Source organism: Aquarana catesbeiana, linkage group LG01 (assembly GCF_042186555.1).
Source record: "Aquarana catesbeiana isolate 2022-GZ linkage group LG01, ASM4218655v1, whole genome shotgun sequence".
Taxonomy (NCBI): domain Eukaryota; kingdom Metazoa; phylum Chordata; class Amphibia; order Anura; family Ranidae; genus Aquarana; species Aquarana catesbeiana.
This window is the reverse complement of record NC_133324.1, coordinates 297,566,511-297,592,832: the sequence shown is the minus strand read 5'-3', so window position 1 is coordinate 297,592,832 and position 26,322 is coordinate 297,566,511. Positions and strand designations below refer to the sequence as shown.

General features: G+C 42.3%; 1 protein-coding gene across 1 annotated transcript in view; it reads right to left on the bottom strand.

Annotated features, from left to right (window-relative positions):
• Positions 1-654: 654 nt before the first annotated feature.
• The window catches only part of PITPNB (phosphatidylinositol transfer protein beta), a 117,806-nt gene continuing 92,138 nt past the window's right edge, over positions 655-26,322 (bottom strand). The window contains exons 9-11 of the mRNA XM_073629349.1: positions 22,320-22,430; positions 8,952-9,074; positions 655-5,909 (exon numbers count right to left, since the gene is read on the bottom strand). Coding sequence (XP_073485450.1) covers positions 5,859-5,909; positions 8,952-9,074; positions 22,320-22,430 — 285 coding nt within the window. The 3' untranslated portion in view covers positions 655-5,858. The remainder of the gene's footprint in view (positions 5,910-8,951; positions 9,075-22,319; positions 22,431-26,322) is intronic.

The window sequence follows — 26,322 nt, the reverse complement described above, 5'->3', positions numbered from 1 at the left end:
TGATTTTAAATTTTGCCACTGTAAAAGGCAGACATTTCAAAGTGGAAGGTCTTTAACTACTTAAAAGCAGAGTTCCACCCAAAAATGGAACTTCCACTTTACGTACTCGTGACCGCCTAACATGCCACATTTGGCATGTCTTTTTTTTTGGGGGGGGGGGGCAGGTACCTAGTTTTCACAGGTACCCAGCTCCCACTTCCTCCCCTGGCGCCGAGGCGCCGTAAGGAAATTCACCTCTCCCCCTCCCTCCCTGCAATCTTCAAGATTGCCCAGGCATTCATAAAGCGCAGTGTGTGCCCGGGGAAAACAAAATATCCTACAAATAACCCCTTTCTGGAAAGCAGACAGTCCAAGGTATATAGTAAGAGATATGGCAAGTTTTTTTTGAAGTTGTAATTTGTCACAATTATTTGGCAAAAATTGAATTAAAGTTATTTTTCACAATTTTTTTCTAAATGCACTCACCAGTGCAGTACAGCGTCATAACTGGTGTGGCTGTGATCAGGGACACTAGTGACAGTATCCAACAAGAAAAACAGGAACCACTACTTCCCTTGTAGGCAAGTGTCATAATTCTCTAAATCTCTAAAACACATATGGTTTCCAAACTCACGAAAAAAAAAAAAAAAAAAAAGGAACGCGAACAAAATCATATTTGGTGATCAAATTTATTGGTTACTTACATTTATTGATGTACATACATCAGTTTGCAAATCTAGCTATTTTACATTCAGTAGCAGTTCCCCTGAATTTTATAATCTTGACAGATTAAATCTTTGCAACATTTTAGGTCTGACTCTTTTAGTCTCATCCTAAACAAACAACAACAAAAAAACTGTCTGGATCATATGACATACCTCAAGAATGATCTAGATTCCTTTAACAGCCTTACAAGATAAGACAGGCTAAGTGAACATGGGCATCATTACAAATGTGCCTTGTTGCTTTGAGCACCTGGTGTCAAATGTAGCTACACTCAGGGATCTAATAGGATTCATTAAACTTTTAAAGGAGTGTAGCAACAGGCTCGAGACAGTAGAACACATTCACCTGTCTTCCTCTGTTTGTTACCAAGACCAGGAACCCATCTATAAGAAGAGACAAAAAATATAGCGGCATAGGCCAACTGAAGGCTACATGTGCACACTTATGGCCCGAACACACGATCTGAATATCGTACGACCGATCGTACGACCGTTTTCAGTTAATAGTCGCAAGTACAAATTGAATAGCTAAATAAAGTCACAAATTCTTGTACAACAGAAAAAAAAAAAAAAGTCGGATTGAGTTATCATGTGTTATAATATATTTGTATTGAATTTTCGGACAACTATACTGACTAACCGAAAATCGTACGATCTGGAATTGTACGAAGAAAATTTTCATGCATGCCCGATCGAATAAGATCAGCCGTCGAAAGTAGTGTACACACGATCCGAAAATTGTACGATCCTTCCTTCCTTCGTTTTAGTACGATATTCGGATCGTGTGTAAGGGCCATTAGGGGTTGCTTTACTAAAACTGGAGAGTGCAAACACTGGTGCAGCTGTGCATGGTAGCCAATCAGCTTGTAACTTTAGCTTGTTCAATTAACCTTGGACTAAAAAAAACTGGAAGCTTATTTCTATGCAGAGCTGCACCAGATTTTGCACTCTCCAAGTTGTAATAAATCAACCCCTCTACCCAATTTGGGGAAACCTTGTTTATTTATAGCATTATCTTTACAGTATAGCTGCAATCTCTCTTCTACTTGTTTTACTTTATAATATTGTGTTTTGAAATGCAGAAGGTAGTGCAAACTGTTTGTGTGAGATTTGCATTTCCGGACACAGATGTATAGTGAGACAAGTATAGAGATGTCCTGAGTGACATTCACCATGACAACTGCAGGCATGCCATAATCAGATTGTAGCACACGTTCTTGTACTAATTAAAGGTTTTAAAGGGTGTCCCCGGCCAAATTAAAGACCAGTGCTTCTGACCCTTCTACATAGTAATACAGGAGAGGATCATTTCTACCTTATTTAGCCCAGGTGCAATAAAATCTACAAGAGAGGCCGCTATTGTATTTTTTTTTTTTTTAAATACAATTTAAGCCTTTCTGAGCATTTACAAGGTGAATGCCAGCACATTACTGGCCTCAATTTTTAATTTCTTGCTGTCCACAGACTGAACTTTCCCTTTTGCTTTACATGAAACAGCATTGGAAACCTATCCAATAATTTAGTTCAACGATAAGTTCACCTTTAAAAAAAATAAATGTGCTTTTTTTGTAGGTAAAAAAGCGTGCATTTATTATTATTTATGTAGGAGCCTAAAAAGCATTGCACAGGCGATCAGCAGATCACGGGTGCCATGCAGGAATCCTGCAGACTGAGTGTAAGCGGTCTGCCTGGACATCATACGGGCAGGCAGTTTCACACTGACAGGAAGACTCAATGAACTTCCAGAGTGCTCAACAGCGCTGTGGTAGTTCATTGAGAACTACAAGCCGACATCTGCAAAGGATGTCAGTACTTTTAGTTCATACCTGTGTGAATGAATGACAAAGTCGTGTGGGCGGAGCTCCAATTCTCCCCATACTGATGTCACACGGAGAGAGGGGATCGGCGAGCGGCTGCAGCAGTGGGAACATGTTACTTGTTTCACACTATCAACGGGTGGAACATGTTCTCAAAGTTGAACTTATCCTTTAACTTCAGCTTTCAACCATATTATTGTTTATAGAACATTCCTGTGTGTAAATTCAGCCATTTTAGGCCCAAGTATTACTAAAATTGGAGAGGGATACCCTGTAATAAATCCAGCATGCTTTACATTTTAAATTAGCACAGCAGAAGACTTGAGGAATACAACAGCTCTTCCAGGATGTAGGGGAACTATGGAATGTGGCCAGACCAAATGTCAGTTTCAATATGAATGGATAGAGAAGATAAAAAGGCAGGTGTGTTTTCAGATCAGATGAATTTTTTTTTTTTTTTTAAGGTTTCCATCTTTACTACTTCTATGTTTAGGACTTGTACAAAAAAGTTTTACCATCATTCCTAAAATATTTTCCCTTAGATTTAAATTTAATAAGCATAACAAATATTAGGCATTTAACATGCTCCATAAAAAAAAAAAAAAAAAAAAAAAAAAAACCCATTCTGATGACATGTATGCAGTATTTATAACTGAACATTACATTATGCTATCATCCATTCTCTCCTGGATTTGTTACACACTATATATAATGCTCTCTCTTTTTTTATATATGATTTTCAATTTATGTGCATCTTTGTTTTTATTTTTTTAACATAAAAAGATCAGAAATCTCTAAAGCATAAATAATGCAGAAAATTAACAGTTTGCATAGTTTTCAAACTGCAACATCTGAAATGAGCAATGTCATTCCATTATTCACAAAGCTTTCATACCAGAGACAGAAGGGGGGGGGGGGGGGTTGTGGGAAGGTTGTGGGCTTCCAAGCATTTTCACCTCCAAGTTCAGGCAAATCAGAGAGATGTAAAGCAGAGTAAGACAATCAGACAAAACATCCGTTATCCACAATTGCAGCTATTGTGTACAGGGACACCCGGTAGAGACTAAAAGCACAGAGTAGTTTATGTCCTAGTTCTTAAATCCCTTTTCTGCCCAGGAATTCCACATATTACACAGAGCAATTATTTGTTCTATATGATATTCTGTTTTAGGTTTCTGCTTAAAGGCCAAGTTCACCTTAAAAACAAAAAAACAAATGCACATTTTGCAGCTCTCATGAGCCTGTAAAGCATTAGAGCCCTCTCACCCTGGGGGCACGGGGCGCGTTAGCGGTAAAGCGCCGCTAGTTTTAACGGTGCTTTACCGGCATTGTGCCGGCGGGAGTGGGGTTAAAAGCACTTTGCAGGTGCTTTGGCAGTGCTGCCCATTGATTTCAATAGCAGGGGCGGTTTTAGGAGCGGGGTATACACTGCTCCCGCACTGCCCCAAAGACACTGCTTTCAGGACTTTTTTTTCGATCCTGCAAGCGCACCGCCCCAGTGTGAAAGTACTTGGGCTTTCACATTGAAGAGGTGCTTTACAGGCGCTATTAATAGCGCTAAAATGCCTGCAAAGTAACTTCAGTGTTAAAGGGGTCTTACACCCTCAATCAGCAGATCGCAGGTGCAAAGTTCAGGCTCCCTCAGACTGTGAGTAGAACTTTCTGCTCGTACCTTCAGCATGGGAAGGCAGTTACTGAATTGCAGGAAGATCAATAAATCACTAGAGCGCTCAGCAGCACCCTCGTAGTTCATTGAGAACCAAAAGCTGTCAGCCACAATGGCAGACAGTAGTTGTAATTCATTAATTTGCGCCCACACAGCAGCACTGTTTTTAAATTGCGAAAGCAAGGAGAAGATCCCCTGCCTGCTGCCACAATGGGGGATCAGGCCAAAGGGGCAGCAGGTGATTTAGTAACATGCTACAGATGTAGCATGTTACTAAAGGTGAACCTATCCTTTAAATTTCCAAAGCTGAATTGGAAAAGAGGGAAAAAATACTAGCATGCACACAGCTGCTTCCATACACAAAGAAGCATACATCCTTTGGGCTTGTCTACAGTTTTTTATCTTTCGCCCTCTTCATTCCAAAAAGAATGCAAAAAGGTAACATTGGTTGGGAAGATCACAAGCAAACTCTGTTCTGCCTACAACATACTTTTCATAGCAATCAAGAGATTTACCTACCTACAGGACAGCCTGAAGTACATTTGGGCTAGCCATAAAACATAATTTGACAGCGAGGAGAGGACCTTAGTTACAATCTAAGGATAGCTTTGGATTCAAACATTCATCAGATATATGGACATCTGCTAGGACACAATTTTAAGAGACTAATCAAAAGAGACTAAACAATAAAAAGAAAAGAAACCTTACGTGTCTGTGCAAAGACAAAGTGGACATTTAAAACAATTACTGATGAAAACTCCCCCACCCTAGTAACAAGAGACAGTCATTTTGTATGCTGAAACCAATTTATCCACAGTTTAGCAATTCTCAGAAGCAACCAAGTGTTTGGTCATGAGGTACATCAGAGAAGTCCATGGATGTGAACAGGCTGCATTTTGATAGATAATGGGTCAGCACTCAAAATGGCATCCCAGTTGTTGCTAGAAAACACAGTCACCATCAGTGTAGGCTGAAACATTATATATACTCAGTACAGGACAAAAGAAGCCCTACATGACATTCATAGCAGCAGCATTTATGTCCTCTGAATGAACAGGTGTACAAGGGGTGAGATGAGGGTACAGTGTCAGTGCCAATTACCACTGCGCCCTTGCCCACTAATCCACTGGTCTTCACATCTGTATTCCAAAGTCCTTCAAATCCCTTTGCCTAGGTGTTGGAGACATTCTATCGAATGCCAAGGGCCTCAGACTCAGGAATGGGAGCTGCAAGATGATGGTACCTGGAAGTGCTTTGTATGAGACATCAAATCAGTGGACCAAAGGCGACAGCAGTGATCGATAGTCAGGCAATACACTCATCTTACCCCTTCCACTAAATGGAAAAAATGTTTAAATAGTAAAACAATCATTGAACATTGGGTTATCTTTGTATGACGCTAAAACAAAATATTAAAAGCAAAACATATAGTACAAAAATATTATCTGGGTGTCAGGAGCCCACAATTTTATAATTTTAGTGACATTCAGAAAGGTTTGTAAACTTTATGTACAGTACACATTCACCTTTACATTTTGTTTTTGCTCATGTCAGGTACAGTATACATAAGTTAATGTTCAGAATATGTTTATATAGCTACAAACTTATAGATATATAAACACAGGTATAAAGGAAAAAAGAAATCTGCATGCGGTTTGGTCGGGTCCATCTTCAATCATCGTGGGCAGCACTTGTTCCTCTTACTTGACCTTGGTTGCGTAGCTGTGTACGGGGACAAAAAAGGGAAGGTTAATGAAAACAAGCTCCATAAAACAAGTCAGTTAATGTGATGAAGTTGAGATATTTGATTAAAAAAAAAAAAAAGAGAAAAAAAGAAAAAAGGATTAGTAAGGAAATGAATCATGATAACTAGTATGGCATAACGTAAAGTTGCATTAAAGGTGGCCTGATTCATACTGATGCAATTTCAGATACAACTTGGGTCGCACTGAATCGTAGGACAATGAAAATAACATGACTTGCAATGTTGTCCGTTCACATTAATGCAGTGGTTAGTGCATTTTTCTTGCACTTGTAGTTGCTTTTACTTTTTCAAACCTGAATGAAGTTACTCTTTAATAGGTCGACCTTGCATTTGGGTTTAAGGTCCAGTTTAAGGCAGTATGAATCCCAAAAGCAAACATTATATTAGAGCTTACCGATTCTTAGACGTGATGGCTGTATTAGTTTTCTTTTTTAGGCTTGCTTTATTCTATTTTCATCTGGTGATCCAGCCAGTAAGTTTTTTTTTTTCAAAAGATCAAGCTGTCCAGCAGAATGCATCAGTTACAGACCTGACACAACCCATTTATCACCAAGATGTGTCTACAAAGTTAAGCTTTTATGTAAAACTTTTATCACAAAAAGGAAAAAAGCTGTTTGCTGTAACTGATTACAAAGTGTTATCTGGGGTTTGGCTTCAATTTGTTAGTGTATCTAAATCTGCTGGTACACCCAAGACTTCCCTCCCCCCAGACTTACAATGCTGTTGTCCAAAAGGTGACTCTGTCCTTCATCCAGAGTGTAGGTACTCTAATACAGGAGGTGTGTTAGGGGCCAGATCACTAGAGGTGAAAACAGAGGAAAAAGCCTAAAATAAATAGAAAATGAATGCAGCCACCACATCTAATGATTTGTAAGCTGCAATATATTTCATTTTTGATTTTGGGTTCAATACCACTTTAATGACTGTCACATTTTGAAATGTAATCTGTACATTTTATATATTGAACACTAAAATTTCAAACATCCTCAAGGATCTTCGACAGAAAGCAAACAGATAAGTAATGTAGTAGTGTAGTAAGGCAGGCAGAAGAAAAGGTATAAGGTTCCACAGAATGGTGCAGTTTGTGAAAAAATAGAACAGGATTTAACCTGCACCATAGGCTGGAGTGGTATGGCAGAAAAAGGTCCATCACCTGATTTTTTTAGCCCGCTACTTACACACCTTAATACTGCCTCTGAGACTAAAGAGCAGGCTTTCTTAGGCATCTGCAGCAGATGTGCCTCGAACGGTACCCTTCTTACGTATCTAAATATGAAATGAAATGAAAAACTACTAAAAAAAAAATAAAATAAAAAAAAAATACTGAGACATTTAAGCTTCATCACAAAAAAAGGCCTTCCAAATGGTTAAACAATGTGTATAATTGCTTAAAGGATAATGGAACAAATGTTTGATGCAGGGAATAGATACAACTGTCACTGTCTGGTCAAGTAGGATTTTTTTTCTTCTATACAAGTGTTGACCAGAGGGTTTGCTTTTCTTTGCACTCATTTAGACTGCAAGTGTGGTGAGGATTGACTCAATGAACAAAACTTTTGCTCAAATCTTATTATGTATCAATCGGAAAAGGAATAAAGGAAACACACATTTATGCATGACACTGTTATCGTGCCTCTGCATACCTGCAAAATCTTTTTCTATTGGGTCACTCTCTGGCATGAAATGTGAATCTTCCATCAAGATTCTGGATGGCACCTCTTCACATTTTTCATATGTCCTGTGGCCCCATTCATCCCTATAGGTGAGCCATACTTTATTTAAGGCTGTCATGGGAACGGCTGCCCATGGGGATGAATGGGGCAACAGTAGGCTAGCATAACGTAAAGAGATGCTACTGGGTACGACATCTGAATTGATCAGTTATTAAGGCAAGGTGGGCTGCACTTCAAGGGTTGAGGAAAGGGGGATTAGAGGACAACTTGTTCATACCATGTACATGGAGCTGCGTTTTTCTGCATTACCACCAGACCACTGTACGATTTCAACAGGGCACATTAGAAAACATTAGTTTTTAACATGCCCCAATCAGTAATAGAAACTTCCATGTTGTCTCAGTAGTTAACTTGACAAGAAAGTAAATAGATTTTCTATAGCTATACTTATTAGTAGGAAACTTAACTAAAGGTCCTCTATGGGCTGTGGTTTATTTCAATTATGACAAAGGTGCTATTCCACTTAATACTCCACGCCAGTCCACAATGTTCGCCTGTAAGCTACTTCTGGCAGAAGCTGTGGACCAAATAGTGAACAATCCAAATATTCCACATGCATGCAAAGGTTCCTACTCAGCATGAGATTACTGCAAAGCTCATGAATGTAGTTTTAAAAATCATCTCGTAAAAATTCCTTTTGATTTATAGTATGAACAGCAGCAGCCATAAGTAACCATAAGTAGTCCTCGCTATCAAACGAAGTGTGGGCAAAATATGGGAAATAAAACTCATGACCAGTCTTGGATAACAATCTCAGCAACATCCTGTTGCAAATCAAAGTTCCTGAGAGAGAAAAAATAAACACGTCAACCGTGACAAACATGAGGGCTGCCATTCCTAACCACCTTCAAAGAACGCTAGTTATCTGGCTAGCTCTGCTTTCAATACTTGAGTCGTGGACCCAGAACAAGCTTGGTAAATTCAGCATAACAGCCAGACAATCAGACTTCAGAAGAGCTCCGCAATGGGGGGCACAGGCTGCATGTTAAACGACTAAACAGGAGCAATGAGAACCCCCCCCCCCCCTTCATGAAACATTTAGAGGAATGCACCTAATGCTTAAGAGCATGCAAAAATAAATTTCAAAAAAAAAAAAAAAATCTGAAGCTTGAAAAAGCAAATAAAATCATACCAATGGAGTGCAACCCATGAAATTAAGCGTCTACCTATAATGCTATTGTTGTAGAGTACATTTTTTACTATATGGATAACTTTTTATTGTACAAATACGAAAACGCAAGTGACACATGTAAATAATATTCTTACTGCTTCCAATTCCTTTTGTGTTTCATCCTCCATCCTTCTTATGTCTTCCATTGTTAGGTCAATCCACTTGTCAATCCAACAGAACAACTGACGGTGAAAGTTTGTGAATATTCGTTTTTCTTGCTTAAGAAAAAAAAAAAAAAGTGATAAAGCGGTATTCTTCAAATTTGACACTAGTGATATATTACAATGGGATGTACAAGGTGTTTAATAGCTGTGAGAATAGCTCTATATTGTAATTTCAAATGAGGACAGAAAATAAGACACCCTTAATACCACTGATCTGCAGTAGAAGAAAACATCCACACTTTACCTTTTAAAGCAGATCATAAATACAGTAACATAAAAAGTTAACCCTGGAGACACCCTCTACTTCTGTAGTTCTCTTGCAAGGTAACCTGGTCTGCAGCGCCAAAGTTTCTATGCAAATAACTTTTCTGAACGTGGGTTTTTAGGTATTGCTAGGCATGCCCTCAAGGCTACACATGTCAGTGCCTGGGCTTCTGGGTCTCGCTGTAGCAGATCAGAGCACCATACAGGAGATCTAACAGGGTTTTTGACTTACCTGTAAAATAGCTTTCTTGGAGTACATCACTGGACACATGAGAGTTAATTCATAGACACTCTGGGTTATGCGTCGCTTCCATGTGAGTGGACACTGGCAAATAGCAAAGCTTGACTCAGCTCTGCAAAACCCTTCTCACTCCCAGCATTGCCTTGAAAAGAGACTTGTGTCCTGTGATGTACTCTAAGAAAGGGATTTTACAGGTAATATCCATAATTATACATCACGAGAGAGAGTTAACGCTAATGCCGTGTACACACGTTTGAACTTTCCGACGGGAAATGTTCGATATGAGCTTGTTGTCAGAAAGTCCGACCGTGTGTATGCTCCATCGAACATTTGCTGTCGGAATTTCTGCACACAAATGTTTGAAAGCAGGTTCTCAAATTTTCCGTCAACAAAACTTGTTGTCGGAAATTCCGATCGTATGTACACAAGTCCGTCACACAAAAGTTCACGCATGCTCTGAATCAAGCAGAAGGAGCCGCACTGGCTATTGAACTTCCTTTTTCTCGGCTCGACGTACGTCTTGTACGTCACCGCGTTCCCACGTTCGGAATTTTTGGCCAACATTTGTGTGACCGTGTGTATGCAAGACAAGTTTGAGCCAATATCCTTCGGAAAAAAATCCATGGTTTTGTTGGCGGAAAGTCTGATCGTGTGTACGCAGCATTAGACTATTAGGATGTCCAAAAGCAATCCCATGAGGGACGGGCAACAAACAACGGGCCCATCAAGAAAACCACTTAAAGGCTACACTCACCTTGAGAAAAAAAAAAAAACATTAATTTGCAGGTAAAAAAAATGTGAATACTTTTTTTCTAAGGCACCTGCAGAGCATTGCACCCGCGATCAGCAGATGTCCAGCTCCTGCAGACTCCCCAGATAGCTGTATGCCCATATCTCCGCCTGCAGGAAGTAATCAGAGTAGAAAGGATCACTGAACTAGGATGCTGCTCCCCATCACCCTTGCCGTTCACGGTGGCTGACAGTAGTTCATTCATTCACAGAACTCTGCCCTGCACAGCCATATGACAGTGGGTGGGGGATGAAGATCCCCCGCTTTCTGTCACAGAGAGGGGTGGTGAGGTGCAGATGCTGGAACATGTTCCACCCTAAAAACAGGTGGAACAGGTAAGCTTACCCTTTACCAAGAACAGAAAAAGGATTAAACAGAAGGTTCTTACAGGGCAGACTGGAGGACACGCAGAGACTTGAACATCCGCCTGGTAAAATTTAGTCAATGTGTGTGCAGAAGAAAAGTGGTGGCTTTAGAGACCTGAGAAACCAAAACCTGGTGCTGGAAAGTCCAAGAAGCACCAACATTTCTAATGGAGTGAGCTATCACTGAAAAGAGGAACCTTCCCCCTCAGGTCAAAATGGCTGAGTAATAATATGCTAGTATCCTCACTACTTCCAGGCAGTGGAGAGCAATCTCCTTAGGATGCTTAGAAGCCAGACAAAAGGAAGGCAACACTATATCCTGATTTAAATGAAATGCCAAGACCACCTTAGAGTAAAAGCCATTCCAAGGCCCTACAACAACTTCATCCTTATAGAGAATAGGAAACGGCTCCTTACAGGATAAAGTTACAAGTTTTAGACACCATCCTGATCGAATCGACAGCCACAAGAAAGGCAATCAGTGTAAAGAGAGAGAAAAAAAGTCCTAAATAGGTGCAAATGGTGGCCTTGGAGGTCCCACGAGGGACCATGTAGCCAGCAGAAAGTATACTGGTGGTACAATTTGAGCCACCCCCTGGACAAAGGCTGTGACTGACAGCTTCAGATTTTTACAGACCACCCCACTGTGGACCTTTGCGCTGGGAAAATGGTGCAGGCCATTTGGCTCCCAGCGTCCCAGGAGCCCAGAAAATAGCTTAATAGGGAGCGTCAAACCTGGCTGGTGTCCCACAAAGGAAAGGACAAATCCAGCAAGGCACCCACACCCATGGCCTTTTCACACTCAAGCTGGATGCATATCCTGCTTCAAACACTGCACAAACTGCCCCAAGAAAGGGAGCCTAGGACTATAGAGAAAACCGCCACCCTTTAGCTCAAAGCAGGAACCAGCACTGAAAGGGGACAACCTTCACCCAAAACACAACCGCCTGCCAAGCTGAGCACTACAAGCAGGATCCACTACAAGTAGTGTCTTGCTTCCCCATTCTTTTGGGGATCGAGGCTCAACAGCCAGGTGCAGTTTTCAGAAGATATAGTGCATGTCAGTGAGAAAGACTCTACAAAAAAAAAAAAAAGAAAACGGAGGCAATCCTGAGCGTAGGAAAGGTTAATGCAGGGCTAAGTCAAACCTTGCCATTTTCCAGTGTTCACTAACCTGGAGGTGCAGCATAAATTAACTATAGTGTGATGTATAATAGAGCTGCACGATTAATCGTACATAGAATCGCGATTTCGATTCACCCCCGCCCCCCGCGATCTATAGCCTGGATTACCTCGATTTTTTGGGATGTAGCCTGGACCAGAGTGACCGGAGGAGAAGCCATCGGAAACCAGCGTGGAACGCATTTGGCGCCGATATCGGAACTGACGTCAGCATTAGGAACTGACATCAGTTGTCAGCAGAGTAGAGTGTGATGCGCCTCAGTGGATGCCTGCGTATGGGTGGAACCACGCTGTCGCTTAGTCGGAGAGCCGGGAAACACTGCAGTGACTGTGCAGTGTGCACACTCTCCAATTCCATCACACTTCACAGAAGCAGGCTTTAGGTAATACGAAGCGATGCATATAGATATATTTATGATCCACCAGTAAATGTTGGTCTGATCTCTGTCCTCTACACTGGCTCTCATATAATCTGTGAGGATATATCACGTAAGCCTCAGCATTTACAGCTGTTTGTGTTACTTTTTAAAGGGCTCATGAGCTTGTCATTGGTGTGTCTGACAGGGACAGTGAACAGCAACTTACAAGTCACAGCAGCTTAAAGATTCCTGCTGAATAGGTAATACGAAGCGATGCATATAGGAATACCCGGACGTCCCCCAGTATTCTTATGAAGCAATGACATGTTTGCTTTTATTTGCTATGCCTCATTATCATTTTTTTTGAGAATCGTGAGAGAATCGTGATCTTTATTCCAAGCAAAAGAATCCTGATTCTCATTTTTCCCAGAATCGTGCAGCTCTAATGTATAATTAAGCAATTTTTGCTGTGTCACTTCATTTTCTATGACCAAAGATAGGTTAAGCTTTAAACTAAAAGTTATTGCTTTAAGAACTAGATGCACATACAAGTAAAATTAAAAAACATTTAAAAGTCAGCACAGGTAAATGAAACAGTTCAACAATACAGAGTATTGCTATAGCCCAGTTACATAAAAGTGACTTGTATTTTAGGTTTTGTTATCCCTCCAAGATAAAACCGTTCTTAATTGCAGTATTCTTGTAACTTACATAAAACACGTCACCCCCTTCCATATTACATCACTTCAATGGCCTGAAACAACCATTTGCTAATTGTGTAAGATGCTTGGAGTAAGTACAAGATTAAGGAGGGCAGGTTATCAATCTGGGCAGCAAGAGCATACAAGATAATTTTATTACTAGTACATCACACTGGTAAGCCTAAAGCCAATGGCTTTGCAATTTTTACATTATTTAGGTCAGGGGACCCTGTGAATAGATTCTGACATGTCTGCCCAAACACTGGGGACAGGTCTCATAACACAGGCCTTTGCCCCCAGGAAGGGGGTCACCTAAAAGAACACACAACATGCAAGCTGCCAAAATGTAAAAACATGCTTCACACAAAAATGCTTAATACCTGGGCTGTTGAGCATCTTCATGTTCAAGGGCAGTTACCAAGAAACCATTTTTAAGACCATGGGCCTCCAAACTTAATAAACAAAGGGCCAATTTACTGTCCTTCAGACTTTAGAGGGGCCAACCTGTGGCCAGTTGGAGTAGAAAATGTCCTGGCATCAGTGGGAGTGAACAATGCCCTATTTTTGGTATTAGAGAAATGGTGTTCCATCGTTGAGGTCAGTGGGAGGAATAGTGACCCATCATTCCTGTCAGTGGAAGGAATACTGCCCCATAATTTGGGTCAGTGGAAGAAATACTGCCCCATCATTTGGGTCAGTAGAAGAAACAGTGTCCCATCATTGACGTTAGTGGTAGGACCCAAGGGCCAGATAAAGGAAAAGGCCAGCATCCGGCCTCCCCAGTTTGGAGACCACTGCTATAGACCATGTTCAATTAAGTAGTTTTAATACTGATGGAAATTTCCCATTACTCATTAAAACTGACAAACTAGAATCTGAGCTCTATTAGCTGTGACAAGGATGGTAAGGGCTTTGCCCCATCCCAAAGCACCTTGTCCACATGTTGATGGGGACAAGGGCCTCTTCCCAACAACCCTGGCAGGTGGTTGTGGGGTCTGCGGATGGGGGGGGGCTTATCAGAATCTGGAAGCCCCCTTTAACAAGGATTTGGATGATGCCATGCACCATAGTTATATAAGAAATGTGCGACATCAGAGCAGATGGTGGGTGGGGCGGGATCTGGGGGCCAACTTGTTAAAGTGGGCTTCCAGATTCTGATAAGCCCCTGCCCGCAGACCCCCACAACCCCTGGCCAGGGTTGTGGGGAAGAGGTCCTTGTCCCCATCAACATGAGGACAAGGTGCTTTGGGGTTGGGAGGTGCAGAGCCCCCCTACTCCAAAGCACCCCTCCCCCATGTTGAGGTCATGCAGCCTGGTATGGTTCGGGGGGGGGGGGCACTCGCTCGTCCCCTCCCTTTTATGACCTGCTGGGCTGCATGCTCGGATAAGGGAATGGTATTGAGTTTTGGGGGGGACCCCACGCCTTTTTTTTTTTTTTTTTTTACCTTTTTTGCATGGGGGTGTCCCCTCCAATACCATACCAGACCCGCCAATTCTTTTTTCTTTTACATACAACTGTCAGTGGGGACGCCTGCTGACAGCTGATGAGTTGTTAAGGACGCAGCGGCCAGTTTCCTGGCCCGCTCCTTATCAACCGGCTATATGCAGTGATTGTAAAGCGAAAAAAAAACCACGCACATCGCTGCAAAAACACGGTAAAAGAAGCTTAACCACTTGAGCCCCGGACCATTATGCTGCCTAAGGACCAGAGGTCTTTTTCCAATTTGGCACTGCGTCGCTTTAACTGCTAATTGCGCGGTCATGCAATGCTGTACCCAAACGAAATTTGCGTCCTTTTCTTCCCACAAATAGAGCTTTCTTTTGATGGTATTTGATCACCTCTGCAGTTTTTATTTTTTGCGCTATAAACGGAAAAAGACCGAAAATTTTGAAAAAAAATGATATTTTCTACTTTTTGTTATAAAAAAAATCCAATAAACTCAATTTTAGTCATACATTTAGGCCAAAATGTATTCGGCCACATGTCTTTGGTAAAAAAAATGTCAATAAGCGTATATTTATTGGTTTGCGCAAAAGTTATAGCGTCTACAAACTAGGGTACATTTTCTGGAATTTACACAGCTTTTAGTTTATGACTGCCTATGTCATTTCTTGAGGTGCTAAAATGGCAGGGCAGTACAAAACCCCCCCAAATGACCCCATTTTGGAAAGTAGACACCCCAAGGAAATTGCTGATAGGCATGTTGAACCCATTGAATATTTATTTTTTTTGTCCCAAGTGATTGAATAATGACAAAAAAAAAAAAAAAAAAAAATATTTACAAAAAGTTGTCACTAAATGATATATTGCTCACACAGGCCATGGGCCTATGTGGAATTGCACCCCAAAATATATTCAGCTACTTCTCCTGAGTACGGGGATACCACATGTGTGGGACTTTTTGGGAGCCTAGCCGCGTATGGGACCCCGAAAACCAATCACCGCCTTCAGGATTTCTAAGGGTGTAACTTTTTGATTTCACTCTTCACTGCCTATCACAGTTTCGGAGGCCATGGAATGCCCAGGTGGCACAACCCCCCCCCAAATGACCCCATTTTGGAAAGTAGACACCCCAAGCTATTTGCTGAGAGGCATATTGAGTCCATGGAATATTTTATATTTTGACACAAGTTGCGGGAAAGTGACACTTTTTTTTTTTTTTTTTTTTTTTTTGCACAAAGTTGTCACTAAATGATATATTGCTCACACAGGCCATGGGCCTATGTGGAATTGCACCCCAAAATACATTTAGCTGCTTCTCCTGAGTACGGGGATACCACATGTGTGAGACTTTTTGGGAGCCTAGCCGCGTACGGGACCCCGAAAACCAATCACCGCCTTCAGCGTTTTTAAGGGCGTGAATTTTTGATTTTACTCTTCACTGCCTAACACCGTTTCGGAGGCCATGGAATGCCCAGGTGGCACAAAACCCCCCCAAATGACCCCATTTTGGAAAGTAGACACCCCAAGCTATTTGCTGAGAGGCATGGTGAGTATTTTGCAGCTCTCATTTGTTTTTGAAAATGAAGAAAGACAAGAAAAAACTTTTTTTTTTTTTCTTTTTTCAAATTTCAAAACTTTGTGACAAAAAGTGAGGTCTGCAAAATACTCACTATACCTCTCAGCAAATAGCTTGGGGTGTCTACTTTCCAAAATGGGGTCATTTGGGGGGGTTTTGTGCCACCTGGGCATTCCATGGCCTCCGAAACTGTGATAGGCAGTGAAGAGTGAAATCAAAAATTCACGCCCTTAGAAAGCCTGAAGGCGGTGCTTGGTTTTCGGGGTCCCGTACGCGGCTAGGCTCCCAAAAAGTCTCACACATGTGGTATCCCCGTACTCAGGAGAAGCAGCAGAATGTATTTTGGGGTGTAATTTCACATATTCCCATGGCATGTTTGAGCAATATATCATTTAGTGACAACTTTGTGCAAAAAAAAAAAAAAAAAAAAAAAAAATTTGTCTCTTTCCCGCAACTTGTGTCGCAATATAAAATATTCCATGGACTCGACATGCCTCTCAGCAAATAGCTTGGGGTGTCTACTTTCCAAAATGGGGTCATTTGGGGGGGGGTTTGAACTGTCCTGGCATTTTATGCACAACATTTAGAAGCTTATGTCACACATCACCCACTCTTCTAACCACTTGAAGACAAAGCCCTTTCTGACACTTATTTTTTACATGAAAAAGTTTTTTTTTTTGCAAGAAAATTACTTTGAACCCCCAAACATTATATATTTTTTTAAAGCAAATGCCCTACAGATTAAAATGGTGGGTGTTTCATTTTTTTTTTTCACACAGTATTTGCGCAGCGATTTTTCAAACGCATTTTTTGGGGAAAAAAACACACTTTTTTCAATTTTAATGCACTAAAACACACTATATTGCCCAAATGTTTGATGAAATAAAAAAGATGATCTTAGACCGAGTACATGGATACCAAACATGACATGCTTTACAATTGCGCACAAACGTGCAGTGGCAACAAAATAAATACATTTTTAAAAGCCTTTAAAAGCCTTTACAGGTTACCACTTTAGATTTGCAGAGGAGGTCTACTGCAAAAATTACTGCCCTCGATCTGACCTTCGCGGCGATACCTCACATGCATGGTGCAATTGCTGTTTACGTTTGACGACAGACCGCCGCTTGCGTTCGCCTTAGCGCAAGAGCAGGGGGCGACAGGGGTGCTTTTTTTTTTTTTTTTCTTTATTATTTTTTTGCTTTTTTATCTTATTTTTAAACTGTTCCTTTCATTTTTTTTTTTTTAAATCATTTTTATTGTTATCTCGGGGAATGTAAATATCCCCTATGATAGCAATAGGTAGTGACAGGTACTCTTTTTTGAAAAAATTGGGGTCTATTAGACCCTAGATCTCTCCTCTGCCTTCAAAGCATCTGACCACACCAAGATCGGTGTGATAAAATGCTTCCCCAATTTCCCAATGGCGCTATTTACATCCGGCGAAATCTAAGTCATAAAATGCTCGTAGCTTCCGGTTTCTTAGGCCATAGAGATGTTTGGAGCCACTCTTGTCTCTGATCAGCTCTATGGTCAGCTGGCTGAATTACCGGCTGCATTCTCAGGTTCCCTGTTGAGACAGGAGAGCCAGAGAAAAACACGGAAGACGGTGGGGGGGGGGGGGGCATTCCCTCCCACGGCTTGTAAAGGCAGTCTAGAGGCTAATTAGCCGCTAGGATTGCTTTTACATGAAAGCCGACCGCTGGCTGAAAAGAATGATACCAAGATGATACCTAAACCTGCAGGCATCATTCTGGTATAACCACTCAAAGTTGTGAATGGCGTAACTGAAGACAAAAAAATGGTTAACAATAAAGCACAGTAAACAGTAAAGTATAAATAATTACATACCTGAAAAACAAACATGATAAAACATAATAACAACAACAATAAAACACTGCAGAATAGAATACAGTAAAAAAAGAGCAGAACAATAGAGAGAGAGAATAGAGAGAAAGAACAATAAAACGACAACTATTTTTTTTTATTTTATATATATATATTTTTTTTTTACACTTTTTTTGTAACTAACTTTTATAACGGTAACCGGTTCCAGGTTCGGGTCTCTCAAAATGCGATGGCATCTTGGGAGACCCTGTGAAAGTGTGCCTAGTCTGTGCAATGCTGTACCCTACGCTAATACTCAACTAGTGAATGGTAGCGTTCAAAACATTCACCAATGCAAAGACCAGGATTGTCAGGACAGGAGGGACAATAATAGCGGGTGTCACGCCTATATTCGCGCTTGCTGCAGACACAACATCTTTTTGGGGGGGTTCGTTGGGTAGGGGTACTCGGGAGGACATAAAGAAAATGCCTCTCATGCAGCCGACTGCATTTGGTTGGGGATGTGAATGAGGGAAGTACGGGCGCTGCAGAAGTGGTGGGTTCCCAATTAGGATTGGCGAATGCAGCAGGAAGGGCACTATGGGCACGACGGGCCTGTGTTTGTCTTTTTGGTGGCAGCGGGACACTACTTGTGCTTGCCACCTCACCAGCTTGAACTGCACTTATGGGACTCGCCACGTCACCAAGTGTTACTGCAGCGCTGGTTTGACTACGACCGGGGTGTACTAGGCCGCTGGTGCTTGCCAGTTCAATAAAAAGCTTCCAAAAAAACTGTTAGCGATCGCAGGGATCAGGTCTGACTCTGCGAACGCTGCAGTTATGCGTTTAGTGTTTTGTAAGTGTCAGTGATCGATCGATACTGCACTTGGGTGGGCTGGACTGGGCCGGGCGGAGGGGCAAAACGCAGGTGCTAGCAGGTATCTGGGCTGATCCCGCTAACACTGCGTTTTTGGGAACCCTAAACTGCTGGGGACGCTAGTATAGATCTGATCGGATCAGATATTGATCCGTTCAGATACTATACCACTAAAGGAGGCGTATGCTGCGTGCGTGGGTGTTAGTGGTACTGGCGCTAACCTGACGCTGCCTGGGGCCGGTGCTTGCTAGTTCACCAAAATGCTACCAAAAAAACTGTTAGCGATCGCAGGGATCAGGCCTGACTCTGCGAACGCTGCAGTTATGCGTTTAGTGCCTTGTAAGTGACAGTGATCGATCGATACTGCACTTGGGTGGGCTGGGCTGGGCCGGGCGGAGGGGCACAACGCAGGTGCTAGCAGGTATCTGGGCTGATCCCGCTAACACTGCGTTTTTGGGAACCCTAAACTGCTGGGGACGCTAGTATAGATCTGATCGGATCAGATATTGATCTGATCAGATACTATACCACTAAGGGAGGTGTACGGTGCGTGCGTGGGTGTTAGCGATACTGGCGCTAACCTGACGCTGCCTGGTGCTTGCTTGCCAGTTCACCAAAATGCTACCAAAAAAACTGTTAGCGATCGTAGGGATCAGGCCTGACTCTGCGAACGCTGCAGTTATGCGTTTAGTGTTTTGTAAGTGACAGTGATCGATCGATACTGCACTTGGGTGGGCTGGGCGGAGGGGCAAAACGCAGGTGCTAGCGGGTATCTGGGCTGATCCCGCTAACACTGTGTTTTTGGGAACCCTAAACTGCTGGGGACGCCAGTATAGATCTGATCGGATCAGATATTGATCCGATCAGATACTATACCACTAAGGGAGGCGCATGCTGCGTGCGTGGGTGTTAGCGGTACTGGCGCTAATCTGACGCTGCCTGGGGCGACGCATATCACCGCCGGGCGATCAGGGGGCTAAACCTTTATTCGGTAATAAACGGCGGGTGCCCTGACACTATAAAAAATAAACAAACTAACCAGCGTCACCCGTAACGGTTATACGGTGATCAGTGGTGAAAGGGTTAACTAGGGGGCAATCAAGGGGTTAAAACATTTATTAGGTAGTATATGGGGGTCCCTGTCACTATAAAACGCTGACGGCGAACCTAAATATTTACCTCACTAACTAGCGTCACCAGTGACACTAATACAGCGATCAGAAAAATGATCGCTTAGCGACACTGGCGATGGGGGGTGATCAAGGGGTTAAAACTTTATTAGGGGGGGTTAGGGGGGTATCCTAGACCTAAAGGGGGGTAATACTCACTGTCCCAACACTGTAACTGTCACAAACTGACACTATGCAGTAATCAGAAAAAAAAAAAAAAAAAACCTGCTGGTGTCAGTTTGTGACAGGGGGGGGGGTGATTGGGGGGGGATCGGGGGGCGATCGGGGGGGGGATCGGGGTGTTTTGTATGCCTGGCATGTTCTACTGTGTGTGTAGTGTGTTGTGCACTTACATTGATGTCTTCTCCCCTCGGCGCTGGAACGGAATACCGAGCCGAGGGGAGATGACATCATTTCCTTTGCTGCTGTTTAGCATACAGCAGCAAAGGAGTGTTCCCATTGGCCGGCGGCGATCGCGAGGGGGGGGCCACGAACGGATGGCCTCCCCCTCATCTCGGATCGCCGGGGAACAGAACGGGACCGCTTCGGGCACCGGGGGGGGGTCCGATCGGACCCCCCACCCGCGAGAGGCAAATCACGTACATGTACGTGATTTTGCCTGCCCGTGCCGCCTTGCCGACGTAAATCGGCGTTAGGCGGTCCTTAAGTGGTTAAAGCACTGCAGAAACGCTCAAAAGCAACATGCATAGATGTGAATCGAGCCTAAAGCTAAACTGGCAAAGTTTTTGGGAAAAAAGAATAAATGGTTTTCGGTCTGCATTTTATAAATATTCAACACACTTTTGTAAAGAATCAAGAATCACAAAAAATAGTAATTAAAGCAGTCGGTGGTCACACCATTCACTTCCATGCTAGAACATCAGCATTGTAAAAGCAATACATCATCAGTTATTTTTGACAATTCAATATAAGCTTATTTGAAAAACCCACTTTCTTGTTTTGAGTGCTGCCTGTCTGCTGGTCATCTATTTCCACAGCTTACTGGAATCACTGCAAGCTTTGCAGTTTTTCTTCTGTTTACTGTTGACTTCTAAAGTACTACATATCTCATGGTACCTTGCTGCCTGCAAGCAGTGATTCCTGTACTGACTCCGACTCCTGAGACTCCTCCTCAGCACCTCTGTAGTTCAGAAGGCAGGCTCTGTGAAATGTGTGACACAGCAATGCCTACTGACAGGGCACAGTGAATACATGTCACACAAATCAAGGAAGTAAATGTGTGGGAATCTTAACGTCGTTTACGGACTTCAAGATAAAATTTAAATTCTGACCATAGATGCACTTTAAAGTAACTTGTGCTACCCCATCTAAAACTACCTGTGCATAGATGACATTGTAAGCTTTTAATTGCTCTCTTTTTGATGTCACAGCTCTCCAGCAGTAGCAGCCATGAAAACTCTGGAAAAACCAACCTGCACCTGTCTGGGTTCATATACATCACACATTCCCAAATGGCTTCCTTTTTTCTTTTGCCTGACAACGCACTATGCTAGGATGGTGAACAGTCAACCAACAGAAAAAAGTCAGAAAAGGAGGGATGGGTATGCTTGTGTTTGGACACACCTTGCTGTTGCGAATATCGGACATCTGAAGGCAAAGTTGATTTTTACCATTTCACAACAGCTATCTAGGGATTATCAGAGTTGTGACAAGCAAAATAACGCAACAAAGTTTACAGCAGCCTCCAAGAACATATACTTTTATGCTAACCATACACATCAACCAAAATTTGAGCCATGGGTGGGCACCACCTGACTCAACAAAGCTCAATCTGAACTGCTAAGGAGTCGGGGAGAAAATTCTTATCTGAACAGCAACTGCAGCCAATCAGATGCAGTCACTGGGTATTCTGGGAGCAGCGGCTGTCAAGAAGACAAAAGCCGACAGATAGGGAACCTTCGGATTTCTCTTGTTCAGCACACAATGCTGAATGAAAGAAATCTTAACGTTTAAGAGTAGCCTTAGATGGGATAGGAAAAACAAAGGGTCACTTTAACTCCCTTGTCTCTAAAGTAGCAGTTTTAGATGAAGCATGAGAGTACTTCTAAAAATGCAATTAAGACATTCCACTATTAGATAACATAAGACACTACCTCCTACACTCATTACAAATTGCCAAAGCTCTTCTAACATGTAGAAGATAGTGTTGTATTGGGCGGATTGCTAAAATTGGACCAGGTTTTATTGTCAAAGCTTAATTGATCTAGCTGAAGTTAGAAGCCGATTGGTTACTATGCAGAGCTGCGCCAGATTCTGTGTGCTCCACTTTTGGGAAATTGTCTCCAATGTATCTGTCAAAGCTTATTCTTATAAACCCTGAACCCTGAGCAGTACAGATCATATTAGATTTTAAATGCCATAAATGCAGAAATTACATGACCCCAGTTGACTGTACATCTCCTAAAAAAACAAGATGGTATATACAAAGGTTGAAAAAGAAACCCATATCGCCAACGTATAAAGAGGTAATAAATGCATCTTACCTTCTGAATAAAATTTTCTATTTTATTTTGAAGCCCCCACCATCTAAACTTTATTGTTACTAGTTTATAAGCACACATGCGTGGACAGTCCTCAGAGTTTGCCAATTCTTTCTGCAAAAAAGTTTAAGAATTGTCATTTCACCAGAATTAAATTATACCTTTAGGCCCCTTTCACACACATGGACCATTCACCCTTCATTTTATCAGTTCAGTCACATCTTTTCATCAGTTTATTTACATCCACTAAAAGTCAAAAAACGGATGGAATACAGACAGTTTGTCAGCTTACATCCATTTTCCGTCTGATCCGTTTTTTTAAACGGAAGAAAAATAGAGCTTTGATCTGTTTCAAAAAACGGATGTTGACGGATTCGGATATAAACTGATGTAAATAGATTATCATCCATTTCCATCCGTTTTTCCATAGGGATGCACTATCGTGTTTTATCTGTCAATGGCTGTATGAAAAACGGACAGCTTGTGTGAAGCCTGAGAAATTAAGATTTTTACATTTACCTGTAAAAATGCTTTAGTTTGAGTACATCACAGGACACAGAGAACTCATATACATGTCTATTTGGGATGTCCCAAAGCCCTGAACTTGAGGGAAGGGCAACACAGTAACAAAGCGAAAACAGCTAAAATTCTGTAACAGAACAGGGGAAACCCAACTACAAAGCTGCCTGCAAAACCCTTTGCCTAAAGCTTGCTTTCACATAGGCATAAACATCTAACTGGCAGCAATTAAAGTAGTAGCCTTACAAATTAGAACAGTGAAGGTAGCAGCCTTACCAACTAGAACAGAAGAGTGATGCTGAATAGCCCAGGAAGCACTGACACTGATGGTGGAATGAGCCTTAACCAAGAAAGAAGGAACCTTGGGCCTGAGAAATGAGCCGATGAATCTATCTATAAAGAGTGGATCAAGAAGCATCCTGACCCTTGAGGACCCTCAGGCAGAACAAACAGGGAATCTGACCGTCAAAACAAAGCTGTAGATTTCAGATAAACTCGAGAAGCTCAAACAACATCCAAAGTGTGAAGCACCTTCTCCTTAGGATTAGGACAAAATATGTCAACACAATGTCCTGATTCAAGTGAAACAAAGAAACTGCCTTAGGTAGGTAAAAGGACCGAGGCCTTGACACCACCGTATCCTGATGAAGAATCAGGAAGGGTTTCTTGCAGGAAAGCACAGTAAACTCTGAGATCATGCAAGCGTAGGGAATGGTTGCCAAAAAGACATCATTGTGCATAGGGAGGATGTGTATTGGAGAGGTCTGAAAGGAGAAGACTAAAAAACAGACAAGACCAAAGGAAGTTCCCAACAATTCATGTGACACCCTGCATAAAGGCTTTAACCAAGAAATAAGACATGATAGGTCTCTGAAATAGCACTGCCAAAGCCGAGATCTGCCTCATAACATACTGTTGGGGTCGAAACTTACAAACGTCACACCATGTGACAAAAGCCTTCCATGTACATAGGTGCTCTTTTTCAGGAGGTCAACTTTCTAGTCTTGAGGCAGGCAAGTATCATCATTAGACATTTCTACTTGGCTTGGGAACCGTGAACACTTTGGAATAGAAGCTGTGAGACCTCTCCTCTCCAAGCACAGGTGTGATGATTCCTTGAGACAGCAGTCTTTCCATAAAAAAACTGCCTGCAAATGCTCATAATATAGGAGCGACACTGCTCGGGGGACTGCCACGTGCATCACTGATATACATCGGCATTCAACATAGTTCAGGGCCCACAGGCCCTGTCTTGACTCCCCTGCAGGGACGTCAAGATGTCCACTCCTGTCCGAGGGACCACTAACCTGGACCCATAAAGCACCCTGCTAGCGTGGTTACCAGATACTCTGTATTCCATAGATTAATGTCTGAGTGCTCCAGTTTTAGAAAATCTCCCCCTCCCGAGTCCACAGGACAGGCCAATATAAAAGTTTGTCTATAAGGGGAAAACATACATGAAAAAACTACAGAAAGTGTGTCGTAAGAGAAATCTGTAGGCTGACACTGCTGAATTCTTTCTGAAAATGCCAGTTCCTTGATGCTTTTATCTCAATATTCCCTGAGTGTATGACCTGAAACAAAGCATAGAGATAAGAAGTTCTGGCCTCTCTTGTATTTGTTGCATGCTTATTCCGGGTCAGTGACTCAGAAGTACTGAAACCAGACAGCCAGGCAACTAGCATTTCTAGGAGGTGGCCAGAAACAGCAGCGCACATTTCTCTTATGAGATGTGTGCTTTGGAGCATCCTTATGTTAATTCTAAATATGCTTCATCCGTTGATCCCCGCTGAGCCGGCGGATGACAAGTCCATCTCTGCACATTGTGCAGGGACTGACCAGTCAGATCTCCGTTCTCCTCTACGGGGGGGTTGGATGATTACGGACCGTCTGTCCGTTTTCATCCGATCGACAGATGGAAAATAGGGTTTCCATCCGTCTGGATTTTGCGGAGCGGATCGGATGTCGGCGGACATGTCACAGCTGACATCTGTAGCTCCATAGAGATGTATGGAGTGACCGTTTAGGTTCGCTGAAAAAACTGACAGCCGGATCTGAACGGCTCGCACGTGTGAAAGGGCCCTTAAGCAGAATTTCTAGGGCGGTCATCTGTAAGGTCCTTCCAGTCAGGTTTTGTCAGCTCTGTTCAGTGGGAAATTTGAACAGATCCCCTGCTTAATTTTGTGATCTGTTCCCCTTCAGTATCAGTCCACATTTAGATGGAGGACTTTGGGAGACCAGTGTTGCTTCTATGGGTAGCTAGATGTAAACGGACTGGTGTCCATTTATATCAAGCTTACCTCCAATCCATCACTTTTAAATCAGGAAATACAGAAAAAGAAGCAGTCCTTTAACTTTTTTTTCCCCAGGTCCTGGATGGACTCAGAGGTAGGTGAGTGTTAATGGAACGGGGAAGACTGACAGGCGGGCCTGATTGGAAAGCCTATGTGAAAGGGGTCTTATCCTTGCTTTTTTACTTAGTGGGGCAATGACCCCGAACAAGGAAGCCGGCAGTGAAATAAGAATTTCAATACTTGGTCTGGTTCAGTTGAAAATTACATAGTTACAGAGTTGGTAAGGTTGAATAAAGACGCCAGTCCATCCAGTTCAACCTGTGTGGGTGTGGAAGTGTGCATGTGTGTTTAAATATAGGAACATGAATGAAAGCTTCACAGCTTCTACCCTCATTTACAAGTCAGCAATGACATCTTTCATAATGCTGCTCTTTTGACACTGTGTGTTTTGTGTACACAGCCTATATAGGTAGTCAGACTTTCAGTAGGTGGCAGCAGAGTAAAGAAATCTAAACAGGTAGAACTAGTGTAAGGCTCGGTTCACACTGCTGCACGATTTTTTCCCGACTTTCAGTGCAATTACGTAGCACTACTTGGATGCAACTTTGATAAGGCTTGTATATTCTATGTGGCTGAAATCACACCAAAGTAGTACAGGAACCTTTTCCAAAATTGCTCCGTGCTGAGTTGCATTGATGTGAACGGATTTTCCCTTGTCATGCGATTATGTGCGACTAAGGTAGCATCTGAAATCCCACTAGTGTAAAGCAGGCCTAAGACTGCATTCAAAGAAGGATGTTTCCCTTGAACAGAGTGTTGTGTCAAGCACGCCAAGGTCTACTGGAGTCTGTAATAATAGGATTTTTTAAAACAGCTTACCTGTAAAATCCTTTTCTTTCGAAGGACATCATGGGACACACAGACACAGTAATTACTGATGGGTTATATAGGGTATCACTGGTGATTGGACACTGGCACACCCTATCAGGAAGTTCAACCCCCTATATAATCCCTCCCATCCCTTGCAGGGATACCTCAGTTTTGTAGCCAAGCAATATAGTGTACAAGAAGAGGGGCGGGACCTCTGTGTCCCGTGATGTCCTTCGAAAGAAAAGGATTTTACAGGTAAGCTGTTTTTAAAAATCCTATTTTCTTTCTCGAACATCACGGGACACAGAGCCACAATAATTACT